Genomic DNA, 24,432 nt, shown 5'->3' with positions numbered 1-24,432 from the left:
TGTTTCTTATCTGTCTTGTAGTTTTTTACTTATCCTTGTGAAATAAAAAAGAGCTAGCCAGCATAAATGGTGCGTTGGAAAACTTAAGGAAGATGAAATAGTTCAGAAAAAAATAATGACAGATGAGTTAATCAGCAGAAAAGAAGGATGGGAAGTAATGGAAGAAACGATAACAGTAACGGCTAAGGAAATAATAGGGCTAAACAAGTTAGAACCAAGAAAGCCATGGATGACCAAAGAAATACTGGACCTCATTAAAGAATTAAACAAGTTAAGAGGAAAAGACCTGGAGAAGTACAAAAGGATAAAGAACATGATTACTCAAAAATGCAGATTGGAAAAAGGAAGGTGGATGCAGTACAGAAATGAGGAGATTCAGAAAGACCTAGAAAGAGGAAAACTGACAGAGTTTACTTGAGTATAAGTCAATGATGATAAAATCAACAGCGAAAATAAATATGGTAAGGAATAAAAATGGGGTCTTTTCTTTGATTTAGATAATGTAGGTGACAGATTGAAAGAATATATAGAGGAGCTATATGAAGGAAAGGATATTATTAACAGTAGGGAATATCTGGAAGATGAAAATAGGTTAGATAAAGATATGATGACCTATATCTAAAGAAGAATTTGTCAACGCCTTGAATAACCTGAATAATGGTAAAGCGACAGGCACAGATAACATCCTGGCAGAAATATTAGAAGAATTAGGAAAGTCAATAAAGGAGTGTTTATATAGGCTTATCAGATGTTGCTATGAAGAGGAAATGATACCGCTGCTAGATTTTGTAAATAGCAAAACTGTAATAATTCCTAAGAAGGGAAATGCAATAGATTGCACCAATTGCAGAACAATCTCTTTGTTATCCCACACTTCAAAGATAATACTAAACATTGTTAAAAGCCGAATAAAAGGGAAAATTGAGGCAAATTTGGAGAAGACCAGTTCAGTTTCAGATCTGGGAGGGGAACTAGAGAGGCGATGAGAGTGTTATTGAAGAGAAAAATTGAGGTTAATAGGAAGCCCTTTTTGACTTTTGTAGACTTAGAAAAAGCCTTTGACAAGGTTGGATTGGGAATTGCTATTTCAAACAGTGAGGGAAATAAAGGTTGACTGGAGAGATAGAAGATTAATTCTGAATCTGTACAAAATGTAGAAAACTGAGATTGAAACCAGCGGCTTAAAGAAAGAGACCAAAATAAGAAGGGGAGTCAGGCAAGGTTGCCCACTGTCACAGTTTCTGTTTAATTTGTTTATTGAAAAATCTATTTTAGAAATGAAAGAAAAAACAAAAGGAATCAGAATTAATAGAAAATTCATACATTGTATCCGCTTTGCAGATGATATTGTGTTACTGGCAGAATCAGCAAGAGGAATGAAGATTATGTTAGAAACTGTCTAAAGTAGTAACAAAACTTAAACTGAAAATTAATAAGGAGAAGCCAAAGATTATGATTGTAGGAAAAACAAAGGAAGGTACAAAGGTTGATATTAAATTAGACGATACTGTGGTAGAGAAGGTTGACAGTTTTTGTTGTTTGGGAAGCACCGTCACTAGCGATAATAAATGTGCCACAGATGTAAAAAAAAAGAATAGTGCTGGCAAAACAAGATTTCCAGGAGAAAAAGAATATATTGACTTATATGAAGTATGCAAATAAGGAAACAGTTCACTAAAACTTATGTCTGGAGTGTTCTAACTTATGGGTATGAAACATGGATGCTTGGGAAAGCAGAAAGAATAAGACTGAAAGCAATGGAAATGTGGATTTGGAGGAGAATAACAAAAACAAGCTGGGTGGATAGGAAACGAAATGATCAAATGTTAGCAGAAGTGAGTGAGAGGAGAACTTTGCTAAATGTTATACGAAGAAGAAGAGTGAAATTGACAGGACATGTAATACGACATGACCAGTTCTTGATGAATATATTTGAGGTCAAGGTTTTCAGTAAAAAACCTAGAGGTAGACCTAGAGCAACCATCATCAGTAATGTTAAAGAAGTGTTGGGCCTTGGTTCATATAATGACTTGAAGAGAGAAGCGGAGATGAGTGTTACATTGCTAAATTGACAAGGCGTTGCCTTTAGTGAGTGAAGATGATTAAAAGTACAGGTGTTTTGTAAAAGATATATTCAAATATTGCAATATTTCCAGTTTTGTTAAATTGAAGGGGGTATGTGGTCATTGAGTCTGGTGGCAAGGAGATCTTAACCTTTTTGAACATTAAGTTTTTGGCTTGTCTTAGAAGGTGGAATGTATGTTGGGAAAGATTGGTTCAAGCTTTGCATATTTAAATTTTCATTAACATCATGCTAGGGGGTTATAAGATTACTAAAAAAAAAGATCTGAACTGTTTGAATTCGCTTAGCTTCTTGCTTTTCCTTGAGTGTAGATTGCATTTTGTAAAATACTTTGTATGTAAAAATGCTTTATTGTTAATTATTAATAAATGTCTTTTTTTTTAAATTTAAGCAGATTTGGTAAATCAATCAATTTTTTAAATTATTTTGATCTAGTAACAAAGAGAGACCTGAAGTGAGAAATAATAATAGTATTGATGAATACATCTCACTTTTTAGATGTAATATTTGATAAAAAATTAGAAAATTCATTGTTCATCAGCCACATTTTTTAATCGACACAGTTTCTGCGGATTTCTTTTAGTTTTCAAGCATAAAATCACTTCAAAATATCATTGATTTCCATTCATGAAAGAAAACATATATATTATTCTGTCTGCTGTAAGATATTTATATAATATTTTTAAATATTTAATTACTTTACTGAAATTAATATTTTATTATTCCTCTGTACTGTTAAATTATATTTAAATCTATTAAATAAACCATCCGTACAGAATATTGAGATAAAACATATCTTACCTTAATTTTTTATGAAAGTACTTTCACAGGATTCCATATCCTCAATCTTCTTCAAACAATGTCTGATGGTTTATCAAATTGAAATTTTGTTTGTATTTATATATGTAATATTTTTCTAATATATTTAAAGTCATCTTTAAATTTTTTTAATTTGTGTTAATATCACAAACAGAATGTTTATTGTTTATTAAATGGTCTGCCATATTAGATAAACCTAATTTATTAGTATTAAAGATCTGTTTGTTTTTCCTATATAAATAGTATCACTATCATTAAATTTAACTTTATAAATTCCACACAGATTTTTTATTTTATTATTATTTTTGTTTTTTAAATATTTTATTATGTGTTTATCAGGTTTGTATGCTGGTTTCAATGTTTCCTTACTGTAAGTTTCAGTAATGTTTTCGATGGTAATATTAGTGTATAAATACTTCAGTATATTTTTTCACTCTCTTTTTCTCTTATTATGTGTTGTTCGTAAGGTAGTTAGTTATTTTGTTATTATGTTTTGCTAGTTGTTTTTTTTATAAATATTACACTGATCAACAATGATTTTGTTAAATGGAAGTGAATAACTGATTCTTATAGTATTTTTCAGGCCGATTTCATGAAATCAGAATTCTTCTATCGGGCTTAGTTTTTTTTGTAGCTACCATTCTTATTTTCAGATAGTATCATGCATGAACTCCATAACCATAGCATTTTGTGAACATATTCTATTATATTATTTATCAACTAAATAGCTTTTGTTTATTTATTACAATCCCTTAATTATTGTCACATTGATTTGTTAGACACTGATCAATGTTTATTATTTACACACTAATTAAAATTAACAAGAGTGTGATTCATTCTTTCTATTTTCATCTTATTAAAAACATATCATCCGCTCATTTGTTATTTCTGTTGTTATATTTACTTATAAACTGTCATGCAGACTAGAGAAATATTTTAAATTCTCATTCAAGTGCAAGTTCTGTGTGTGTAACATTCACTTTTGTATCTGGGTTTCATATTTACGGGTAAATGTTGTTCAGTAAAGTAAGTGTATTTATTAGTGTGTTTATAAAGGGTCTCTCTTTAAATAATATTAGTTATTGTAATGTATTATCACTGCCTTGCAGTTGCATTAATCATCCAAACAATCTGATACGTCTGTGGTAAGGTAACATTGAAGTCTCAGAAAATAAATATAACTCTGCTGATAAAAGTCATTTGAGCTGTATTTTTGATGTAAATTAGGTGATCAGGACAAATCTTGGGCTTCTCATATTTGCTGGCTTTTTGTGCAAAGTTGTTTACTGGTTGGCTAAATGGATCTCATCACATGCCATTTGCAATTCCAATGATTTGGAGAGAACTGAAGGATCACACCCCAGACTGCTATTGTTGTGTAATAAAGATATCGGCTATAACAGCTAAAACTGGACGTACTGTTAAATACCCTGATATTCTCTCTGCCATGCGGCCAATGCCACATAACTAAGAGCTTCCAATTCCAGTACCACCAGAAACATGGAACTTAATTGAAGATGAAAATGTCATATCTTGTACTGACATATCAGCCGATGAAGAAAGAGATCCAAACTTTTTAGAAAATAGATATACTGAACCCCATTTAATTAATCAGTCAGAATTAAATGATCTGGTTTGTGATCTAAATCTATCAAAGAATCAAGTAGAAATACTGGCATAAAGACTGAAGGGATGGCATCTTTTTCAACCAAACACTAAAATAAGTTCTTTCCATGACAGACAGTCAGAATTTGAACATTTCTTCTCTCAGTACGAAAACTTTGTATACTGTAATGATGTGGACTCTTACCACATCTTTTGTGTATCATGTGGATGATAGTGGAAGGTTTGGGACATATGAACCATCCTAATGAATGGTGACTTTTTATTGACTCATCAAAGCTTTGCTTGAAAACTGTTCTACTTCACATTGGAATAAATACCCATCAGTACAATTAGCCTACGCTGTTCACATGAAGGAGTCTTATAAAAATATGCAACTTGTATTGAGCAGAATTTAGTATAAGAAATATTTATGGCATACAGCATTTATTGTCTATTCATAGCAGTATTTATGGCTTATAAATTTTTTTCTATTAGCTTCTCGCAACGTTTTAGGTTTTTGTAAAAGTTGCATTTAATTTAGAACAAAATTTCATGCTAACAGGCTCCCCTAAATTCTTTCTTTTTTTTTTTTACATAAAAAAAATTTTCAAAAATGTTACAACCTTTTCAAAGTAGGTAGTAAATGAAGCAGTATAAATGAAATGTGACTAAATGAATTGATTGGTATGATCCTATTTTGTAGCGTCATTAGTATTGTGTAAAAGCCAAATTATGTATTCTTTAAATTTCTTTTATGTAGTTTCTTTTTGGATAGACCTTGCCTGTGATTGGTATGTTAATACTGAAGGAACTGAGGAAAAATAATTATAAGAAATACTGGTTGTGATCTACTAAGCATGATAAATGTAGTGTGATTTGAAGCTCAGTTTAATCATTACATTGCGAAGAATTGAAGGGTTGTTATTACAGAAATGATTACGTGGAGAATTTTTAAATCATAAATTAGCAAAATGATTCAATTAAAGGTGTTCAAACATATTTTTCCTCTGTTGAGTAAAGATAAGTTTGGTTTATACTGTTGACTATCAAGAGCTTCCAAGCACTCAGTAGTGTTATACCTAGAAGGCAAGTAAGGACAAGATAATAAAAATAAAAATAGTTTTATTGAACTGTTTCCTTTCTTTGTATTCTTCTGCTGTTGATTTCAAACATTTTTGTACAATTTAAAAAAACAAAAATTATATTTATTTTCTCTTATAAAATTATTTTTTTTAATTGTAGCATTATTTAAAATAATTAAGGTCACAAATCTTACATTGGAACAAAAATTAGGATTTGATTTCTATAGCATTTTGTCTTTTCTTTACAGAAGTTATTAAGTTGCATAACATGGTTGGCAGCTGCTTGCTAAAAGGAAAGGATATACTCGTAGCTGTAATTATTTGTTATTATCCTTTCTTATTATCCTTTCTTAGAATGTACAACTACTGCAATAATTATGTACATTAGCTTATTTTGTTACAGTAATTATTAATACAAGATTGCAATCTTTTGCCACTAAATTATTGGTTGAATTTTCTTTTTCTTATTTTTCTTTTTTATAGGGGCTTATATTCAAACATTTGTTAACTCTAATCTAAATTTGTGTAAATTTAGTTTTGTTCTTAGAATTATAAAAAAAACATAACTTGTCAAGTCATATTAAGTTTCTAATAACTGAGCTCCACAAATTTTTATTATTTAATAATCCGAAGTCCTTCAGTATATTTTTATATAAAAGGGTTGTGTTCGTTGTGATATTCATTTACTCTACTTTCCTAAAATTAAACTTGTTAATTTTACTGCACAGTGGTCTTGTTTTTTCATAACACATATCTTCATGTATTTGATTTTTTGTTATTTATTTATTTATTTATTCTGTTACAGAGTGGTACTAGTTTCCTGATACGAGACCAAGCAAGGTTTTGTAAAGAATTATTACCAATGTATTATAAACATAATAACATGGCAAGTTTCATTCGTCAACTTAATATGTGTAGGTATTCATTATAATACTGCATTTTATGACTTGAGAGTTGTTATTTATATTATTGTAGTGATAGTAATTACTATAATTATTAGTTATAGTCATCATATAATTGATGCAATTTTATTATTTAAAATTTATTTAAATTTTTAATTATTTTTTTAATTTTTGCACTTAATTTTTTACTCTGGCCTTATTTGTAATCAAATGAAGTATTCTATTGCTGTTGGTTTTGTGACACCTGAAAATAATAAATAAATCATTCAGTTTCTCTTTTACGCATGTATATCAAAATGTGAATGTATATTCACATGTTTCAACACATGCATACAAAGTACTCATTGGTAATACATAACCAAATGATTTGATGTTATTGTATCTGCTTTTTTTGTATTACTTGAGAATATGCCACCAGTTCGTACATGTGTTTTGTGTTAATCAGAGCTAATTTATTTATATTTAACTATGCCAGTTTCATTTGATGACTATAGTTACATCTTATCAAAGCCCGGACATTGTGAATTAACTTATGACATTGTACAGAAATGATTATAATTTTTTAATTAGTTTTACATAGCATGTTTAATTAATAATAATAATTATTGTAATAAAGTTGATTGTATTAGATACAAGTTTAAAAAATATTCCCCAGAACTGATTACTTTTTCTTAACTGGTTGGTACTGGTACATTTTCATTAAAAAAATTGAAGTTAATTGTCCTTTTTTTTTGCTAATTGTTGAGTGAATAAATAATTGTTGGTTTATATTTTATAATTGAATTGATAAAACTTTGATTACTTTTATCCAATTATTCATTGCCTACCAAAAAAAAATTGCTTGTTAACAACTTAACTTGAGTGCTTGTGTTTTATTATTTATGCTCAAATAATAACTTTTTTTGAGAGTTTTTTGTTTTACTTTCTTTTAATAGACTTTTTACGGCTGATATTCAGTTTTATTAATGATAAAACCTGTAATTTTGTTAATTAATTCAGCACATAAGCTTGAAGCTTGTGTGTGAGAATATGAAATGGACTTTTGAAGTTATGGAAAAATACCAAGCATGACCAGGAATTGAACCTGAGATCTTCAGAATGAAATGCTGATAAATTAATACTTTGCCACAGAGGTTGGCTATGTGTTTATTATTCATTTAGATTGTTTTTATCTTCTTTGCCTTTCTTTTATGTTGGGCCTTTTGCAATCTTTTAAATTAGAATTCTATTAGGCTTGTTTACAAATGTAACAGAATTTTATACAGTTCAAAGACCCTTCCTCTTTTTAAAAAGTGGCAACTTTTTATCACTTCTGTGATATTATTTATAAATTTAGTTGTCATAAAAATAACTTATACCAGCTTGTAATTGATAACAAAGGTTGTGATTAAGAACTAATAAAAAAATTAATAATTAAATTTAATAAAAAATTTAAATTTAAATTTTATTAATAATTAGTTTAAATTATTGTAATTTTAATTAATCTATTTTTGTAGAAAAATAATGTGTTAAGGAATTTGTTAAATTTGTAATTATTGAAGCATTTATGTTAATAAGAATTGGTAGAATATAATGATACAATAGTATTGACTTATAAAGAAAGAGGTAAATATTTTACTTCTATTAATAGAATCAAAAATTAGAATCTGATGAATTTAATCATTTCTAACATTATAACTTATTGTTATTTTGTAACTATCATGATCAATAACTTCTGCTTTCAACAATTACTCATTCTACAGATTAATCATTAGTCTAAACAGTTCAACAAAAGGAAATGTTTGTCAAACTTGAATTTGATTGGTAAAGTCATTACTGATTAATTATTGTACCTTATTCACTAATCGACAGCACAGTTATTGCATTCAGATTTAAATTGTCTTTACAAAATTAATTTCTTCATATATTTAATTGCTTGAAACTAAAAAAAATTTATTTCTTTGTTACTTAAGATAACTGAATTAATATAAAAATTCTAATAAATCTTGAGCTTCATTAAACTATTTATTATCTAATAACTCGTATCTTGTGCATCTGGGTCAATCTGTAAATCCTGTGGAAATGGTTAATATTATCCCTCTCTTTAATGTGTTATGTTTTTTCTGATGATTCTAATATTATGTTTAAAAAATCCAGATTGCCAAAATACAAAAAAAGAGCCTTACTTGATAGAAGAAAACACAAAAAATTCATAAGTCAAGGAATTGATAGGTTATGTTTGTCCAATAGTATTATAAAGAAAGTTTATTAGAATTTATTTTCACGCGGTTGCCAATATTTATTAGATTTATGGTGTTCTTAGTTTCTATTTCTACAACCTGTTTATTCTGTTTATCAGAATAAACAGAATTCTGTTTTTACTGTTTATTTATACTTTTTCTGCTTTTTCAGCAACGGAACATAATCTGTAAAGGTAATTATAAGTTCTGTTGTTTTATGTGTATTTCAGTTTAATTAGTGTTAGATATATTATGTTTCTATTATTTAAAGATGTATTATACATGAGATCTATTGTTAACTTTTTGTTATAGATGGATTTCACAAAATTGTTAGTGTTGAAGCAGGTAGTGCAAAGTTGGAACAAGATGAAAATGAATTTCATCATCCTTGTTTTATCAGAGATCATCCATATATGTTGGAGCACATAAAGCGTAAAGTAAGTGTCTTGATATCAGTTATTTTAATATCTTATTAAATAACTTTTGTTTTGTTGTCTATATTAAAAAATATTAAACCTTATAGTGAACTAGTCCCTCCTAATATAGATACATTTTTTTGTCTTGCTTTGTGTTTTCCTAAACTGTTTGGTGTTTTTTTTTTGGGTTTTATTTTATAAAACTATTTTATTAAACTACAGTAGTAGTTTTGTTGCATTTACTTATTTATTTTTACTTTTTGTGTCATTTTTCTTTGTCATCTTTTCCAGTTTTACATTTGGAATCACTATCATCCCCCCACCATAGTCTGAGCCACTGTCACCATCAAAATCTTCATCACTGCTATCATTTTCTAAACATTTTTTTAATTTAAACTCTGACATTTTTTTACGTTTAAGCCATTGACTGTTTGATTGCGAAGAATAGTATTTCTTCATCTGCCATAATAAATAATTAAAAAAAAAATGGAGACCAAGCACAAATTTACATTGTTTATGTATCAAACAACACACCACTAAAATATAAAGAATGTGAATGAAGGCCCAACTGCTACAACAACATAAAACACAATGACTGCAGTTAACGTACATGTGGTGCATGCAGGCTGGGGAGTGAACAGTAAGAAGCCACCACTTATGTGTCATTGCACTGAGAGTGTGCCAAAAATGAAAAGAAAACTAATTTATTTTAATAAGTTATCTAGTAATTTTTTTTTGTTGGTTTTACAACCTCATAGGATCACTTTAGTTCAACTTCTGGGCCAGTCCATTTTGTAATCGGTTCTTCTTATTTCCGAATTGTGTGAGTTGTTTTATTATTGCTTCTTTTCTTTTTGCTCACATTTTTTTGAGGTGTTCTGATCTTTGGTGCCTGTCCTCGTCTGAATACACCCTGTTGAATTTCTTTTTGATTTTAAGTTCAAATGTTATCATCTTAATTTTAATTAGTTTGTTGTATTTTCCAGATTTTGTGATTAGATCTTCTTTGGAAATTCTCAACTCTTCCATATCTTTTCAAACTTCCTTTATCCGTTTCAGGTTTGTTGTTCTTTCCCAGTATAAGTTAATTGTTTGAGTTGCAAATTTGGTGTTTTCTAAGTAGGTGCCCCAAGAATGAAATTCTTTTTTTCCTGAAGAAATTTGTTAGTGGGATTGTTATTTTATATACTTTTTAATTTGGGATTATCCTTCAGTGTCCTTATACTATGTTTATCTTGTTTTTGCCATTTTCTGACTATCTTCCTTTCTATCTTTTCAATCCTTTCCACTTTTATTTACTTAAAATTAAGATTTAAATAAAAAATTTAAGTAAATGTACTTTCATAAAAAAAAAAGTATTACTGAATTTATTGGTCTTGAAAGTATTATGAATTAGATTTTACATGACATTCATATTGTTATTAAAAAAAACTCTTCTCATGCATAAATTTTGTTATAACAAAACTGATTTTTTAAATAACTAATAAAATGTTTTTATTCCATTTGTTTATAGTAGCGTTATTATTAAAACATATTGATGCTCAATGCAACTATGTTAAATTATTGAATTTTGTCAAAAAATATTGAAGATTACACAGTTAAATTAGTGTTCAACAGCTTTTAGCAAAATTTTTAGTATTTTTTTTTTTTTTTATAATAGAATTATATTTTGAAATATGTAAATAGTTTTCATTTACTTTATTCAGTTTTAAATTTTTTATCATTTATTTTTGTTTGTTATTTTATGATAATATTATTAATTCAGAAATGGATATAACTATTTTATTTACAGTTATTATTACTGTTTATACTGGTGGCAAATTTTATTTTCTAAATAAAATTTTCACGATTTTTTTAAATCTGTCAAATGTGAAGAATAAAGAATTAAAAACTATAATAGAATGTGGAATGTTCTCTGAATCTCATGGAGACAATATATTACCCATAGAACAAAACTTAAGTAAGAGAATGAAACTATTATTGCCCAGAAAATTTGATGATTTTCAACTTAAACTAAAATTTGGTATAATTAGAGCAAGAAGAGAAGATTAAAAAAGCCAGAATTAATTTGTTTTGATTAAAAAGAAACTGAATGAAATTTTAAATTCTTATTTAAAAGAAGTTAGGATAAAAATATCTCCTTATTGGTCATGAGAGATTAAATATTTTTTCTTTTACTTTGGTGTACCAACTAGCAATGGATAACATTGGTGTTTCTTTGCCTAACTTTGTGTTCATTTTGTTCCTTAGATAAGAAGTCAAAGGATTCTCTGTCATGTTAAATCACATCATGTTTGTTTATGTTTGGTTAAACGAGGTACTTGACTTTTACTATAGTTTATTGTTTGTTTGCAATAACATTTTCTCACAAATTTATTTGTTTTTTATTGTCGTTGTTCAGTAACTGTTTATGTTTGGTTGTCTGGTATGGATTATGGATCTTTCTGTATATGTTGATATTATTTTCTGCCTTCATATCTTTTTTGTGTTTCTATTTTTTCTTGTTCATCAATTCTAATAATTTTAATAGATCTACCCATATATTTTTGTGTCTTATTATGTTTTCACTTAACATCTGTTTGGTTTTAATTATTTACTTTTTTCATTCTTTTTAACTTTATTCAATACAAATGCTCGTCTAAAGATTGACTCTTTTTTAACTACAATCAATTATTATTTGACCGAACCTTAATTTGTAGGCCTATACTTATGACTTATTCAAATTTCAAGTTTACATCAACCCTAGGGTTTTTTAAATCTCATCGTTTTGCTTTTTTACATTTTTTAAACTTCATCTTACCTTCATCAGTACTAGATTGTATTCAGGATTAATTTTTGCTCCTACGTATGTGTTAGTGTCCATAATTTGGTTTCAAAATTTCTAAAATATAATATGTCTTTCTGTATATCCTCGTTTCATCTGCGTTGCATCTCTTCATTTGTGATTTAAAAAAAAATGTATTTTTCCAATCACTATTTTATACTTGTTGCAAAATTTTAAGAGCCTGGTTCCTCATTTATTTCTTTAACCCAACTCAGGCTAGAGGAATCGGTTGGAGATTACAGACTCTCTAACTACTTTTCTGAATCGGTAATGTAAAGTAACATTTCAATCTCCCATTACTAACAAACTGTTTCTTCTTTTATATATTTAATTAATCCTGTAGAATTATTTTAGCAGGTATACCTTTGCATGAAATGAATTCTTAGAAGGCAGAAATAAATGATTGTGAAGTCAAATCAGAAACTAACTGAATGAATAGCCTTAGTGGCCAAACATATAAAAAGCACTATGTAAACTTTACTCAGTGTTTTAGATCTCTGCCTGCTGTGACAAATTATAGTTGGGCCACTATAATCTACTGTGCAAGAAGAGAATATTGGGGAAAGGAATCACTCTAATAGGTGGTAATTGACCAAGTTGATGGGAGTTTTTGTATCAAAATTAATGAAGTTAAACACTTATGAATGATTTACGAAATGATTCTTTTTGCAATTCATGTTATAATTGTAATCTCATGTTATGATTTAAATTGTTGATTAATGTATTATTGTTACAAACTAGATGCATATCAATGTAACTATTACATCATGTTCATATTGCTCTACACTTGTAAATGATTTACGAAAACTGGCTATTATGCTACATATATGTACAAACATGCACAACATGCTTACATACATACAACACAAACATGTATGTACATACAATGTACAACATATTCATATGCTCATTGTAGTGGATTATTGATCCCAGTCGGATTTCTGATATTTATACATTATTTACACTAAATCTTCATTGGAGTGAGATGCTCACCAACGAACACACCTGGATGTCATAGGCTCACGAACAACACTTTTAAAGAAATCCTAATACCTCTATGAATTACGTACAGTGATATACAATAAATCTTGATTGGAGTGAGATGCTCACTAATGAATATACCTGGATGTCATAAGAACTCACAAACAACACTTTTAAAGAAATTCTGATATCTATATGAGTTAGATACAATAGCAGTATAGATTACCTGAATTACTACAAAAATGATTATTAAAATATATATGCACGTACTTGTTACAAAGGAAATATTGCTGATAAGCTACTATATGTCTACTATATGATAAGCTACTATATGTCTACTATATGTCTACTATATGATAAGCTACTATATGTCCGAGCCCTATGATTATTATTATTCATTACTATTTATTATTGTATTATGTACAACCAGTGTGAACATAATTTGAAACTATTGATTCAATAATTTAACTATGTATAATTAATTTTTTTTCTGATGTTTATATCATATTGTATAATATACATTTAAAATCATTTATTTTGTGTTATTAGCTGTAACGTTTCCTCAGTAATCATGTTATTATACAGCATTTTAGGTTATCTTACTTTATATATGCATATTTATAATTATATTGTTAAACTTGTTGAGATTACAAACAAAGATTATTAATATTATTTCATGTTGTCACTTGTAATATTTCATTACAATATTATAAAGGAAAAATCCTCAGGATTTTTGATGGGCAGTTATGTTCAATTTCATGTCCTGCTATTAATGATAAACAAACTATGGTAACTCTTTTCTTCTTACTTATTTAAGGCATATAACTATGTTGAGTTCAACTGTTGTTTGGTAATATATATTTTGTCTTTACAATACTATTTTTAATTAATTCAGTTTAATTAAAGTTGCATTAATAGTCAATTCAATTGAGTTAAAAAACTAACTGAGTTAATTTTAACTACAATTAAAGTTAAAATTAAAATTAAATCAGTTCAATAAAGATGTATTTAAAGTTAATTCAGTTCTGTTAAAGATATAACTTAAATGTGAATCTAAATAAAATATTTCATATAATACCTCTTAAAATGTAAATATTGCACATGTATATCATGCATATCATTAACCTCAACAACGTGAGATAAGTTACTAATAATATAATATCAAAATAAATGAAATGTATCTAAATCTGTTATAAACTACATATAATAAAAATGTAATTGGATCACACTAACAAGGTATTTATTGAAAGACATTAGCGGCATAAGTTCTGAATACTGGAAGGTATGTTTCAGCACAGTTATTTGAACATTTTCCTGTTTTCTTGTCATTTTTGTCATCACCTTGTGTTGAATAAGCCAGGACTCCACTTTTGTTGTACTGTTGGGCTTTAAATCTATCCTAACTGAAATAATTCTCTCAAAATGTTTCTTGTAATAACATGGTCTTTGCTTTATATTATTTATTTTTATTATTCCTACCTATGAACTTTCTTTTTTTATTTTGTGTTAATTATTCTACAACTCCTTGACCAAAAATCATATCTTTCTTTCAATTTAACTTCACTAATTATTACTATATCAAGTTTTAAACAATTAATTTCTCATTTTAAATTATCTGTCTGATGCTTTTATTTGAACTTTAAAACAGTCCACATTCTGACAAAAAATATGTTGTCATGGTTCTTGTATTTTGTGACAGACCTTCCTCCTGTGTAGGTTGTCTGGAGATCTGACTGGTGGACTATTATATATCCAAAATATTTTACCCAGTATACGTATGAGTTTTTTTGGCATTTTGTAGTTGTACTGTCTCACTTTAGTCAGTTTCTTACCCACCTACTTATTTGGCAGATTAACATCATACTAATGGTTTCCCATATCCATAACTTCTGGAGGCCCTGTTGCTAACAACTATGCTGCCAGTCAATGCAAGAAATATGTGAGCTGTGCAGTCATCAGGATTATTGAATTATATGTCCTTAAGAATTTCATTGTCAGTGTTTTGCTTTAGTTCACTGATAGTTTTTTTTCAGAACAATCTGCTTTTATTGATCATTTGCACCAATTTCTCACATTTGATTCATTTACTATCTTAAACATATAACTCATTATTTTCCTATAATGTTTACAGTGTGTGCAAGATGAACCCTTCTGAAATGGAAAAATGAAAAATCTATGTGGTCATCTGCCTCTGTAACATTTTTTTTTACCTCATAAATAAAAATGAAGCAGTTTTAAAAATCAACCCGAATTATGAAAGTTTTAAATTATGGCATAATTGTTTAGGGCCAAAAGTTAATTTTACCTTTAAAAAAAAAATCTGGCATTTTTCTTATGATTGACTTAATTTCTCTCTGAACAATGCCTATAATGAAGAGTCATCATAATTTTTAGTAAATAACAAAAGTATGTTTAAAATGACAACTTTGTGTTTGTATAACCTTTCTAACATGCATTGCATTTTCTTTATCCACTATCAGTTTAATTAGTTGTTGCAACTGCTAAAGTGTCATTGAGTGCCGTCATTATTTTTTTGCCGTCATCATTCCAATATGTTAGGGATTGTAAAATAAACTTTCTGTTAGCTTAAAAATTCCATTTAAACCATACTGTTTATATTTAATATTCTTGAAAATGTTATGGGATTTTTTGTTATTATTCAAGTAACGTAAAAAAAAAGAAAGCCTTCGCATTAGTAGCATATTGTGAATTATCTAATTTAGCAGTTGACTGTACATTGGAATTGATTCATTTTGTAACTGAGACTCCTTTTCTTATATACATTATACAGGATTTCCTTATTTAATATCTTTGAATTGCAGTTAACCATGAATACTAAATCTAAGAACAGGATTTTGCTGCACAATTATCATTTTACATCTTATTCACCTTTTTATTCTTCAGATTTTGTCATACCTCCAAAAAAATGTTGTATAAATAAAATTTATCAATTAAGAGAAAAGTTATTGGCTTGCTACCAATTTCTCAAAACAATTTTTTATTCTTAAAAAAACCCTTTTCCAAAAATTAATATATCCTTTACAAAAAATAAAAAATGTTTACATTAAAATGAACTTTTTACCCTTAAATTTTACTTTATCAGCCAAAAAAAACTAAAATCCTTCAACAAAACTATTTGATTATATAAAATGTGCCCCTAAATTGTAAAAAAAAATTGTTAAATCAAATTTGGATTAAGACAATCATTAATGACTGAAATTGTTATAGGCATTCTGGAGAACATGGGATTTCATTTAAAATTAAAATAAATTAGTGAAATAATAAATTTTAAAACAGTATTAATATAAAAAATCTTTTTATTCTGCTAAAAGTTGTTGATATTGGCCATTGAAAATTTTTTTGACATAATGATATGTTTAATGTTGTAGATTACTGGAAGCAAGATTGAAGGAGTTAATGGAAGAACTGACATGGTAAATAAAGTCTTAACAGATGTCAGACAGATGAGAAACAGACAAGAAACAATGGATTCAAGACTATCACAAATGAAATTGGAAAATGAAGCGCTTTGGCGTGAGCTTGCTATCCTAAGGCAAAAACATTTAAAACAGCAGCAGATCGTTAATAAGGTAAAATGGGACTTCATGGAACTTGTGAAGTAATATTAGAGAAATTTTGTTTTATTGTATTTTGTATTCCCTTTTCAATTACAGAAGTAATCTCAAATAGCTAATACTTTTAATTAATTCTTATATTTACTTTTTGTTTGTTGTTTGTAAAGAAACGGGAATGACATTATTTTTTTACTGGTTCTTAATAGAAGTATAGAACAATAGCAGTAAAAATATTAGTATGGAACAAAAATAGCAAATTATATCAAATTGTTAAAAGTCAATGAATCAACTTTGTAGTCTTTATCAACAGTTGATCCTTTAATGCTGATTATTCAGCAGCATCAAAAACTTGATGAAATCAAGTTTCACGATCAGCATTGTTAGAAAAAAATGTAATAGGGAACTATTTACATATTTAGGGTTATTTATTTACTTGTTTCTTCATAAACCCAATTTCAACAATTTTTAGAATTGCGATTAATGAGTTGTAAGAGAATCATGTGTCCTGAGCAATATTGTTAACTAACTCATCAATCCTGTGGCTAGATTATACTTCCTCATCCACTTGCTCCTGTTTGTTTTACTTGATTTTTTCTCCCTGTTGATACTGTGTGTTCAGGTGAGACTCTGCTAGAGGTTCTGTATGCTAACACACCAGGATTGCGAAGAGGGGCTGCATGTGAAATGATTTATGGATTTTTGATTCTTTTCTGTTGGCTGCACAATGATTGAAATCCTGTTTGGTACAGTCAAATCTCTGAAAAAAAGGATTCTTTGTAGTAAGTTAGCCTTGAGTGTAGTTGTTGATTAAAAGAGAAATTTGAAGAAAGTTAATAAGTAGGCTATAACTGATTTGTAATATTGATTAAATATTTTTCTTTTCCAACTTCCCAAGTGCTTCGGAGAAATGAGAAAGTTAAATATTACCATGATTTACGTTCAGTGGTATACTTTGGGTATACCATTTTTTTTAAAACTGTTGGAAACTTTTAATAGTAACATAACAGATGACAATGTGAACTACCTGTTATAATTTGGAAAAATGGGCAGTCAGTGTGGTAGTTGTCATATATTTATAAACTGTTACCTTAAAATTATTCAACATCAGTTGTCTGGGACAAATTGGTACAGTTTTCACTCACAGTTCCGGGTTCATCTTCCATTCCCATAGAAGATGAAAGATCATTTTAAACATAATAAATATTCGATATTGGGATTCAGTTGTAGTTGAAATAAAGTTATTTGGTAAAATAAAGTTACCCTATAATAGTAGTGATGCATCTGTACATATACTTATTAGAGTATGTATGTAAATGGTTTGTTAGTCAACAATAAATTTTAAAGGTTATTAAAAGATTAAACAAGGTTTTTGGAGTTACTTTTTGAAATAACTCTATTTTTAATTTTTCTTGTTTTTTGTTATTTTACAGTTAATCCAATTCCTGGTATCATTAGTACAACATCCTCATCATAACAACGGTATTAGTGTTAAAAGAAGAAATATGCCACTTATGTTGCAAGATAAAGTTACAAAACGTGATTCAACAAAATCTGATCAGGTATGCTACTATAAATAAACAAAATAAAACCAGCACTACTTTACATTGGTTGAATTTCATTTTTATTTTTATCATCATCACCTCTTCAATGAAAATTGTAACTATAATTATAATGTTTTCTTGCTTGTAGTTTTTCATATGGAATACTGAGATTTCTCTACATTTTGTTGTTTGTCTGTCATGGAATCTATTTAATGCTTTTCTTTTCAGTTTATACTGCCTTACAACAGATTATAAGCTTAGTTATGGTTTTTTAGGTATGTGATTCAAGCTGACTAATCTGGAAAAAATTTCCTATAATTAAGATATCAGAATCTAGTAAAAAGTACCTGTACCTTTAACTGTACTAGAATCAATTTTGGGTTGTGTTTTAGTCTGTAACACAGTTTTTCTATTACACAGTTTTCTTCAGTTTGTTAATTTATGGCCTAACTTATGCATAGAGAAGTAAATTTTTGTTATCTATCTTTCAGATGTATCCACGAGAATATCAATTGGTGAATGTTAAACATTATTATCAATCATGTGTCTTTTATTCAGAAAGATTCCTTAAGTCATTTTGTACTATATTTACTTTAAATTGGATCTTTTGGTCTGTTATAAACTGATTGTTTGGTAATAGAGGCGATTGGACAGCACAGGAATGGTGAACTTAAGTAATTGGTGATCTGTAATTGGGTCTATAATCTGTTAATGAAATATACAATTATTAAAATGATAAAATTAAATTTCATGAGAATCTGAATGGTCTATGCTCTACATTCAAATAAAGCTTTTGAATTTTATTTTTCAAAAGTTCAACTACATTTAAATTATTATACATTGAAAATTTATTCTTTTTAAATTATATAAATTGTTAAGCCTAATTAATATTTTTTTAGTTTTTATATATTTAGTTAATATAAAAACAAACATGGCTTAGATGTGTTCATTAACAAGCCAGTCAAAATTTTACTAAAAGACTTTTTTATGGTGAAAACCATAAAAAACTTAAGATTTGTTATTAGGAAACACATTTTTTTTCAGGTAATTGGATAAATTACCTGAAAATGAACAGTTTTAAGAAATTTTAGCAGTAAATGGGACAGATGATGACTTAATTAAGATTAATGAAACAGAATGTTAAATTCAGGGGATGGAGAAAGTAATAATTGTGGATGTAGTAGAAATAAGCTAATTACAAATAACCAGTAAATTTTTAAATAATTAATTAATCCATTGCATTTATAAATATACTTTGTCTGGGTATTAGTTCACTCTCTCTCTCTCTCTTTCTGTATGTACATGATCACGTGTACATGTACAAGGTCTGTAAGTAAAATAATGAGACAGGTTCAGAAAAACTTTTTATTTACTATCTAATTATACATGGACTTTATCACCTTTGAAATAGTTCCCTTGGGAAGCCATGCAATGCTTAAAGAGTCCCACTTCATTTCAGTGTTGGAGCTCTGAAACCAGAATATCCTTCAGATGGTTGTTCACATTTTTTTAATGTTTTTTACTGTTCCAAAATGGTATCCTTTGAGGTGTTTTTTGAAAGTCGGAAACAGGAAAAAGTCGCAGGGACTCAAGTCAGGTGAATAAGGTGGTTGAGGAACTACAGGAATGTTTTTCTTTGCGAAAAATTCATTAATTGGGAGTGCAGTGTGACAAGGTGCATTGTCATAATGCAGCATTCAGTTGTCTTTGATGGCTGATCTCATGTGGGCAACTCTTTTCTGCAGTCTTTTTAAGAATTTCTCGGTAAAAGTATTGATTTACAGTCTGTTCTGTAGGCAAAAACTCCCTATGGACAATGCCATTAGTATTACAAATTTGCATGGTTTTGATTTTTGATTTGCTCATTTTTACTTTTTTGGGATGTGGTGAGTTTGAAGTGTGCCACTCCTTGTTCTGGTGTTTTGTTTCTGGGTTATACTCAAATATCCAAAAATCATCACCAGTAATTTTTTTTTTTAGAAAATCAGGATCAGTTTCAATTTGCCCTAGAAGATGGTGGCATACTTCTACCCTGTTGTTTTTCTGTTCAACAGTGAGGTTTTTTGGGACCAATTTTGCACAAACATTTTTCATATCCAATTCGTTCGTCAAAATTTGATGGACTGTGTTATGGTTCAAATTCAATTTTTCTGCAGTTATTCTGATAGTTAATCACTGGTTGTACTGTATCAAGTCTCTGATTCGCTTAACATTTTCATCACTTTTTGACATTAACGGTCTTTCAGAGCATGAATATCTGCAACTGATACCCAGCTATATGAAAATGCTTTAAACCACCTAAAAACTTGGGTTTGTGACAGTGTCATCTCCATACGCTCTTTTCAACTTTGGAAAAGTTCAGTAGTATTCTCACAGATTTGAATACAAAACTTGATTGTAGAATGTTGCACATAATTAGTGTCACTTATTTTTTGTGCATAACGCACAACAAAAATTTGTTTCATGGAAAGTTTGTTTAACGTCTCACGTGACAACAATAGACTAAAAATAATAATACCTAATATAAATCAGCTCTTCATATAACCCATATGTTTACTAGTAACCTTACAGTGTTGTCACTTTGGCTGACAAAAAAAAAAACTAGTCTCAGTATTTTATTTAGTAACCGTATGTATCAGTAAATGAAATTAAGAAATATGTTTTAATTATATACACATTCATAATCTGTTATTTTATTATTTTTTTAGCTAAGAGTATGTCTACCATTCATGTTTAATAATATAATGACTAACTCCAAAATAATAACTTAAATAGTTGGAAAAAGAAAAAAAAATATTTTCCAGTTTTATATTTACTTTCTTACTTTTAATAAAAAATGTGATTTCAGAAATCGTTTGCCAAATCTCCATCTGGTCCTGTAATACATGAACTTGATCCTACTGAGTGTGCTACAGCTTTACTTGATACTGTAGAAGATCTTTCATCTACTCAGTCTGAGCAATTCATTACTGTAGAACAGTAAGTAAAGATTTTTTCTTTGGTATTAAAATATTTATAAAACATTAAAGAAGTTTTTTGTTTAAAAATGATTTTTATTTGCCTGTGACTTATTGATTTAAAGTATTTATTTAGTTAGTGATTTATTAATTCAATTGTTAAATCATTATTTTGAACAGAATATTATTCATTACATAGGTTAGTACAAAAGTCATCTTTTTTGTCATCTTTTATTTTTTAAGTTCATAGAAAAATTATCATTAGCACTGGTCAGAAAAAAACTATTTTACAGAAAAGCTTAGAAATGTTTCTAATTGAAACATGTGTTTACTGTTTGGAAGGATTTCTTTCTTTCTCTATTAATAGGTTGTAGTTTTTGATGGTTTAAGTTTAGCCCGTTCAGAAAATTTAGGAACCTGGTAGTGTAATGCATTTTAAAAAAAGCCAGACTGCAGTAAAGAAATGATTTATCAAAGATGTAGTTTACCCATTTATTTTTAAACTAAATAAAATAGATTTGTTATCATAATCCAATGCTATTAATATGATACATGTATTAGTAAGAGTTGAAACAGATATTTATTTGATGATTGAAATTTGTAATAAATCAAATTGCAGAAATATAAGTGAAAATGGAAGTTCAACACTATTTTTATCTACTGCTTTCTTCTGTTTTTAAATCAAAATAATGGGGATTTTTGCTTTCGAAGAGACAATTGTGATATTCCATTTTTCATTCTACATTTGTTTGAGATATCTGCAGACCATTTTTTTTTTTTAATACTAATTTGGTTACTAAGATTTGATTTTTGTTTAGACCATTTTTTTTTTTTAATACTAATTTGGTTACTAAGATTTGATTTTTGTTTACTTGTGAGATTACTAGAACTAAACAATAAAACTGGAGAATTTGCAAAATATTCTATAAATTAGCTTCTAATAGTCATGAGTCATATTTTAATACAAATTGTTAAAAAAAAAACAAAATATTGATATTTGTAAGGAGAGAATTTAGTTTCCTGAGAACATTCATGTAATTTCTTACAGATATGCCTTATAAACCAGCTGACTATGGTGTAAATTGAGGACATTGTGGTCATTACCTATGCAGTGCATCTATCTGTATGGGAAATGGCAGTGACATCATTAATTTAAACAAAGTGAATAAACTTAAAATTCCAGTGCAATTTACGCTGTGCTTGTTGTAAACCAGTTAATAGATAAGTAGAAATATGTCTGACAATTGATTTTGTCCAGTTATCATGCTGAATTTGAAACAGACACGTACATCTGTTATTGGTTAGCGTAAATACCTTAGTTTTTATCCATTGTAAAGAAAAATTGCTTCCTTTTGTAATTAAAATTAATAAAGAACTAGCATTAAATATTATTCTTTCCAATAATGAGAGTGTACCAAATGTGTCAACTTATATATGAAGGGGTTAGTTTTAAATTGATTCATGAGTCAAAAAGACCCTATAAATGACATGTGTGGAGAAAATGAAAATTTAAATATTTAACTTCTGAAAAAAAAGAAACACTGATAGTTGTTACTTGTAAATGCTGTGTTATTTTAACTTTGGGAAATATGTCTGCTTGTAAATGTCATTTATTAATTTTAAGATACTACTATGAGAGTGTTATCAATGAAATCCACATTTTTAAAATAAATCAGTGAGATCTTTTATTTGTTTCTTGGGCAGAATGTTAAATCATTTCACTTTAGTGTATATATCAAATGAAAAACATTTTTGGTAGAACGCTTGAATTTTTTTTGATTTTATTGTTTGTCGATTTTGTGGTTTTGCATTTGGTTGTAAAGACTTTATTAGCCATATAGTTGATATAAATAACTGTAAATGGATAATGTGCTCAAAATCAATTTATCTGTAATGTAAGAGTAAAATAAATACCTGTAGTGTGTGAAAAATTAAAAAAATCTGATAATAAAAAAGATAAGATAAAATCAAACTTATGATATTGTTTTTCTCACAAGTTCTTTGTTTATTAGAAAATCATTTTTCATATTCTATTCTTGAAAGTCCTGTTAAGAAATTACGTAAGGTGTTGAGAAAAATTTATGCAGTTAAATAAATTGTAATAAGCTAAATTTCAATTGATAATATAAGTCTGATAAAATTTTTATACTTTTTGTGTGTTCTTCAAGTGTCTGTTTCAGTAACTGTTTAATTTTTCATGCCAGTTTTTGTAATTAGTGTGTACCTGTTGCTGCAAGTAATTTATTGTGTGTTAATAATTATGTCAAAAACAAGATGTGAGTTATTTGTAAAAATTTTTGTGAATATTTATGTTTGTTGTGCCAATTTTGTATATTATTGATGTTGATGAGTAAGTTTTGTTATTATTGTACTTCTTTTACAGACCAATAGAAGAAAGTGAAAGTGCATTAGATTCATTCAATAAAAAACTTAAATCAACGGGAAGTGATGGAAGTGAAGAGGAAATATCAGCTGATCGTTTCCTTATAGATGCAGCAGCAGAAATATTGCCATCAGTTGAAGTTGAATCATTGCTTCATACTGCTTCAGCACCTGCTGTCTCTGTAAAACAAAATAAGTTTGTATCCAAGAGAGGAAGACCTAAGAAAGTTATCTCAAAGTGCTCAAAGAAAGTTATCTCTGAGATTAAAAACAAACAACCTTCTACTTCAGAAATTAATGATATTATTTTACCTGTGATCACTAGGACCAGGTATGGTGTTTAGTTTATGTAGTGTGTAATACAGTTTAATTTTGTTGATTTATTTAAAGAACTGTTTTAGAGGTATTTTGTGTATAACTTTGTAGAAGAATTGTGAATTCTATTTCTAATCTGTTGCTTGCACTCTTCCCTCACCAGTCTAATATTCCCCACCAATTTGAATTATTATTATTATTATCTTTTATAACTGTATAGGATCACTTTTGTCAGTCCATTGTTCAAGTCTTTTCGATGGGACTGTTTGGGCCTTGTGATCTCCCAGAACGTTTTCATACATTCCAATTTTTGTGCCCTTTCAAGTGTTGAAACTGGTTGTGTTGTAAGTTTTTTCTTGTGAGTGTGAAGTGAGTGTTTTTGTTCCTTATTTTTTTGTTTAAATTTATCTTGTCTATGGTGTCTTCTAGTGCAAGGCCAATTTCTTTCAGATTCTCTCTTATTTCTCTGATCCATCTGTATCCTGTCTTGGTGTTTTTTGAGTCGAGATTGTACTGTACTAGCTGTTTCAGAAGTCTTCAATCTCTTGCATTCTCATGGTATGTCCAAAGAATCCTAGTCTCCTTTTATGCACGATGTCAGTGATGGGTTCTAACTCTTTGTTGGACACAATTCACCACTGCCTGTCTTTCTGGTGCTTTATATTGATGGACGCAGTTTCCTCCAGTTCTTTTGATTTTCTGAGTCTGTCTGTCTTTGATTATTCGTTCAG

General features: G+C 28.3%; 1 protein-coding gene across 3 annotated transcripts in view; it reads left to right on the top strand.

The window, feature by feature from the left end:
* Nucleotides 1–24,432, top strand: part of Hsf (Heat shock factor) — an 89,025-nt gene that overhangs the window by 29,482 nt on the left and 35,111 nt on the right. For all 3 annotated transcript variants that reach the window (XM_075360410.1, XM_075360412.1, XM_075360409.1), the window contains exons 2-7: nucleotides 6,395–6,503; nucleotides 9,023–9,147; nucleotides 16,321–16,521; nucleotides 17,937–18,065; nucleotides 20,896–21,026; nucleotides 23,388–23,717. In XM_075360410.1, coding sequence (XP_075216525.1) covers nucleotides 6,395–6,503; nucleotides 9,023–9,147; nucleotides 16,321–16,521; nucleotides 17,937–18,065; nucleotides 20,896–21,026; nucleotides 23,388–23,717 — 1,025 coding nt within the window. The remainder of the gene's footprint in view (nucleotides 1–6,394; nucleotides 6,504–9,022; nucleotides 9,148–16,320; nucleotides 16,522–17,936; nucleotides 18,066–20,895; nucleotides 21,027–23,387; nucleotides 23,718–24,432) is intronic.

Source organism: Lycorma delicatula, chromosome 3, assembly GCF_047948215.1.
Source record: "Lycorma delicatula isolate Av1 chromosome 3, ASM4794821v1, whole genome shotgun sequence".
Lineage (NCBI taxonomy): Eukaryota > Metazoa > Arthropoda > Insecta > Hemiptera > Fulgoridae > Lycorma > Lycorma delicatula.
Note: the sequence above shows the minus strand (reverse complement) of the source record. Positions and strands in the feature narration are given on the sequence as shown.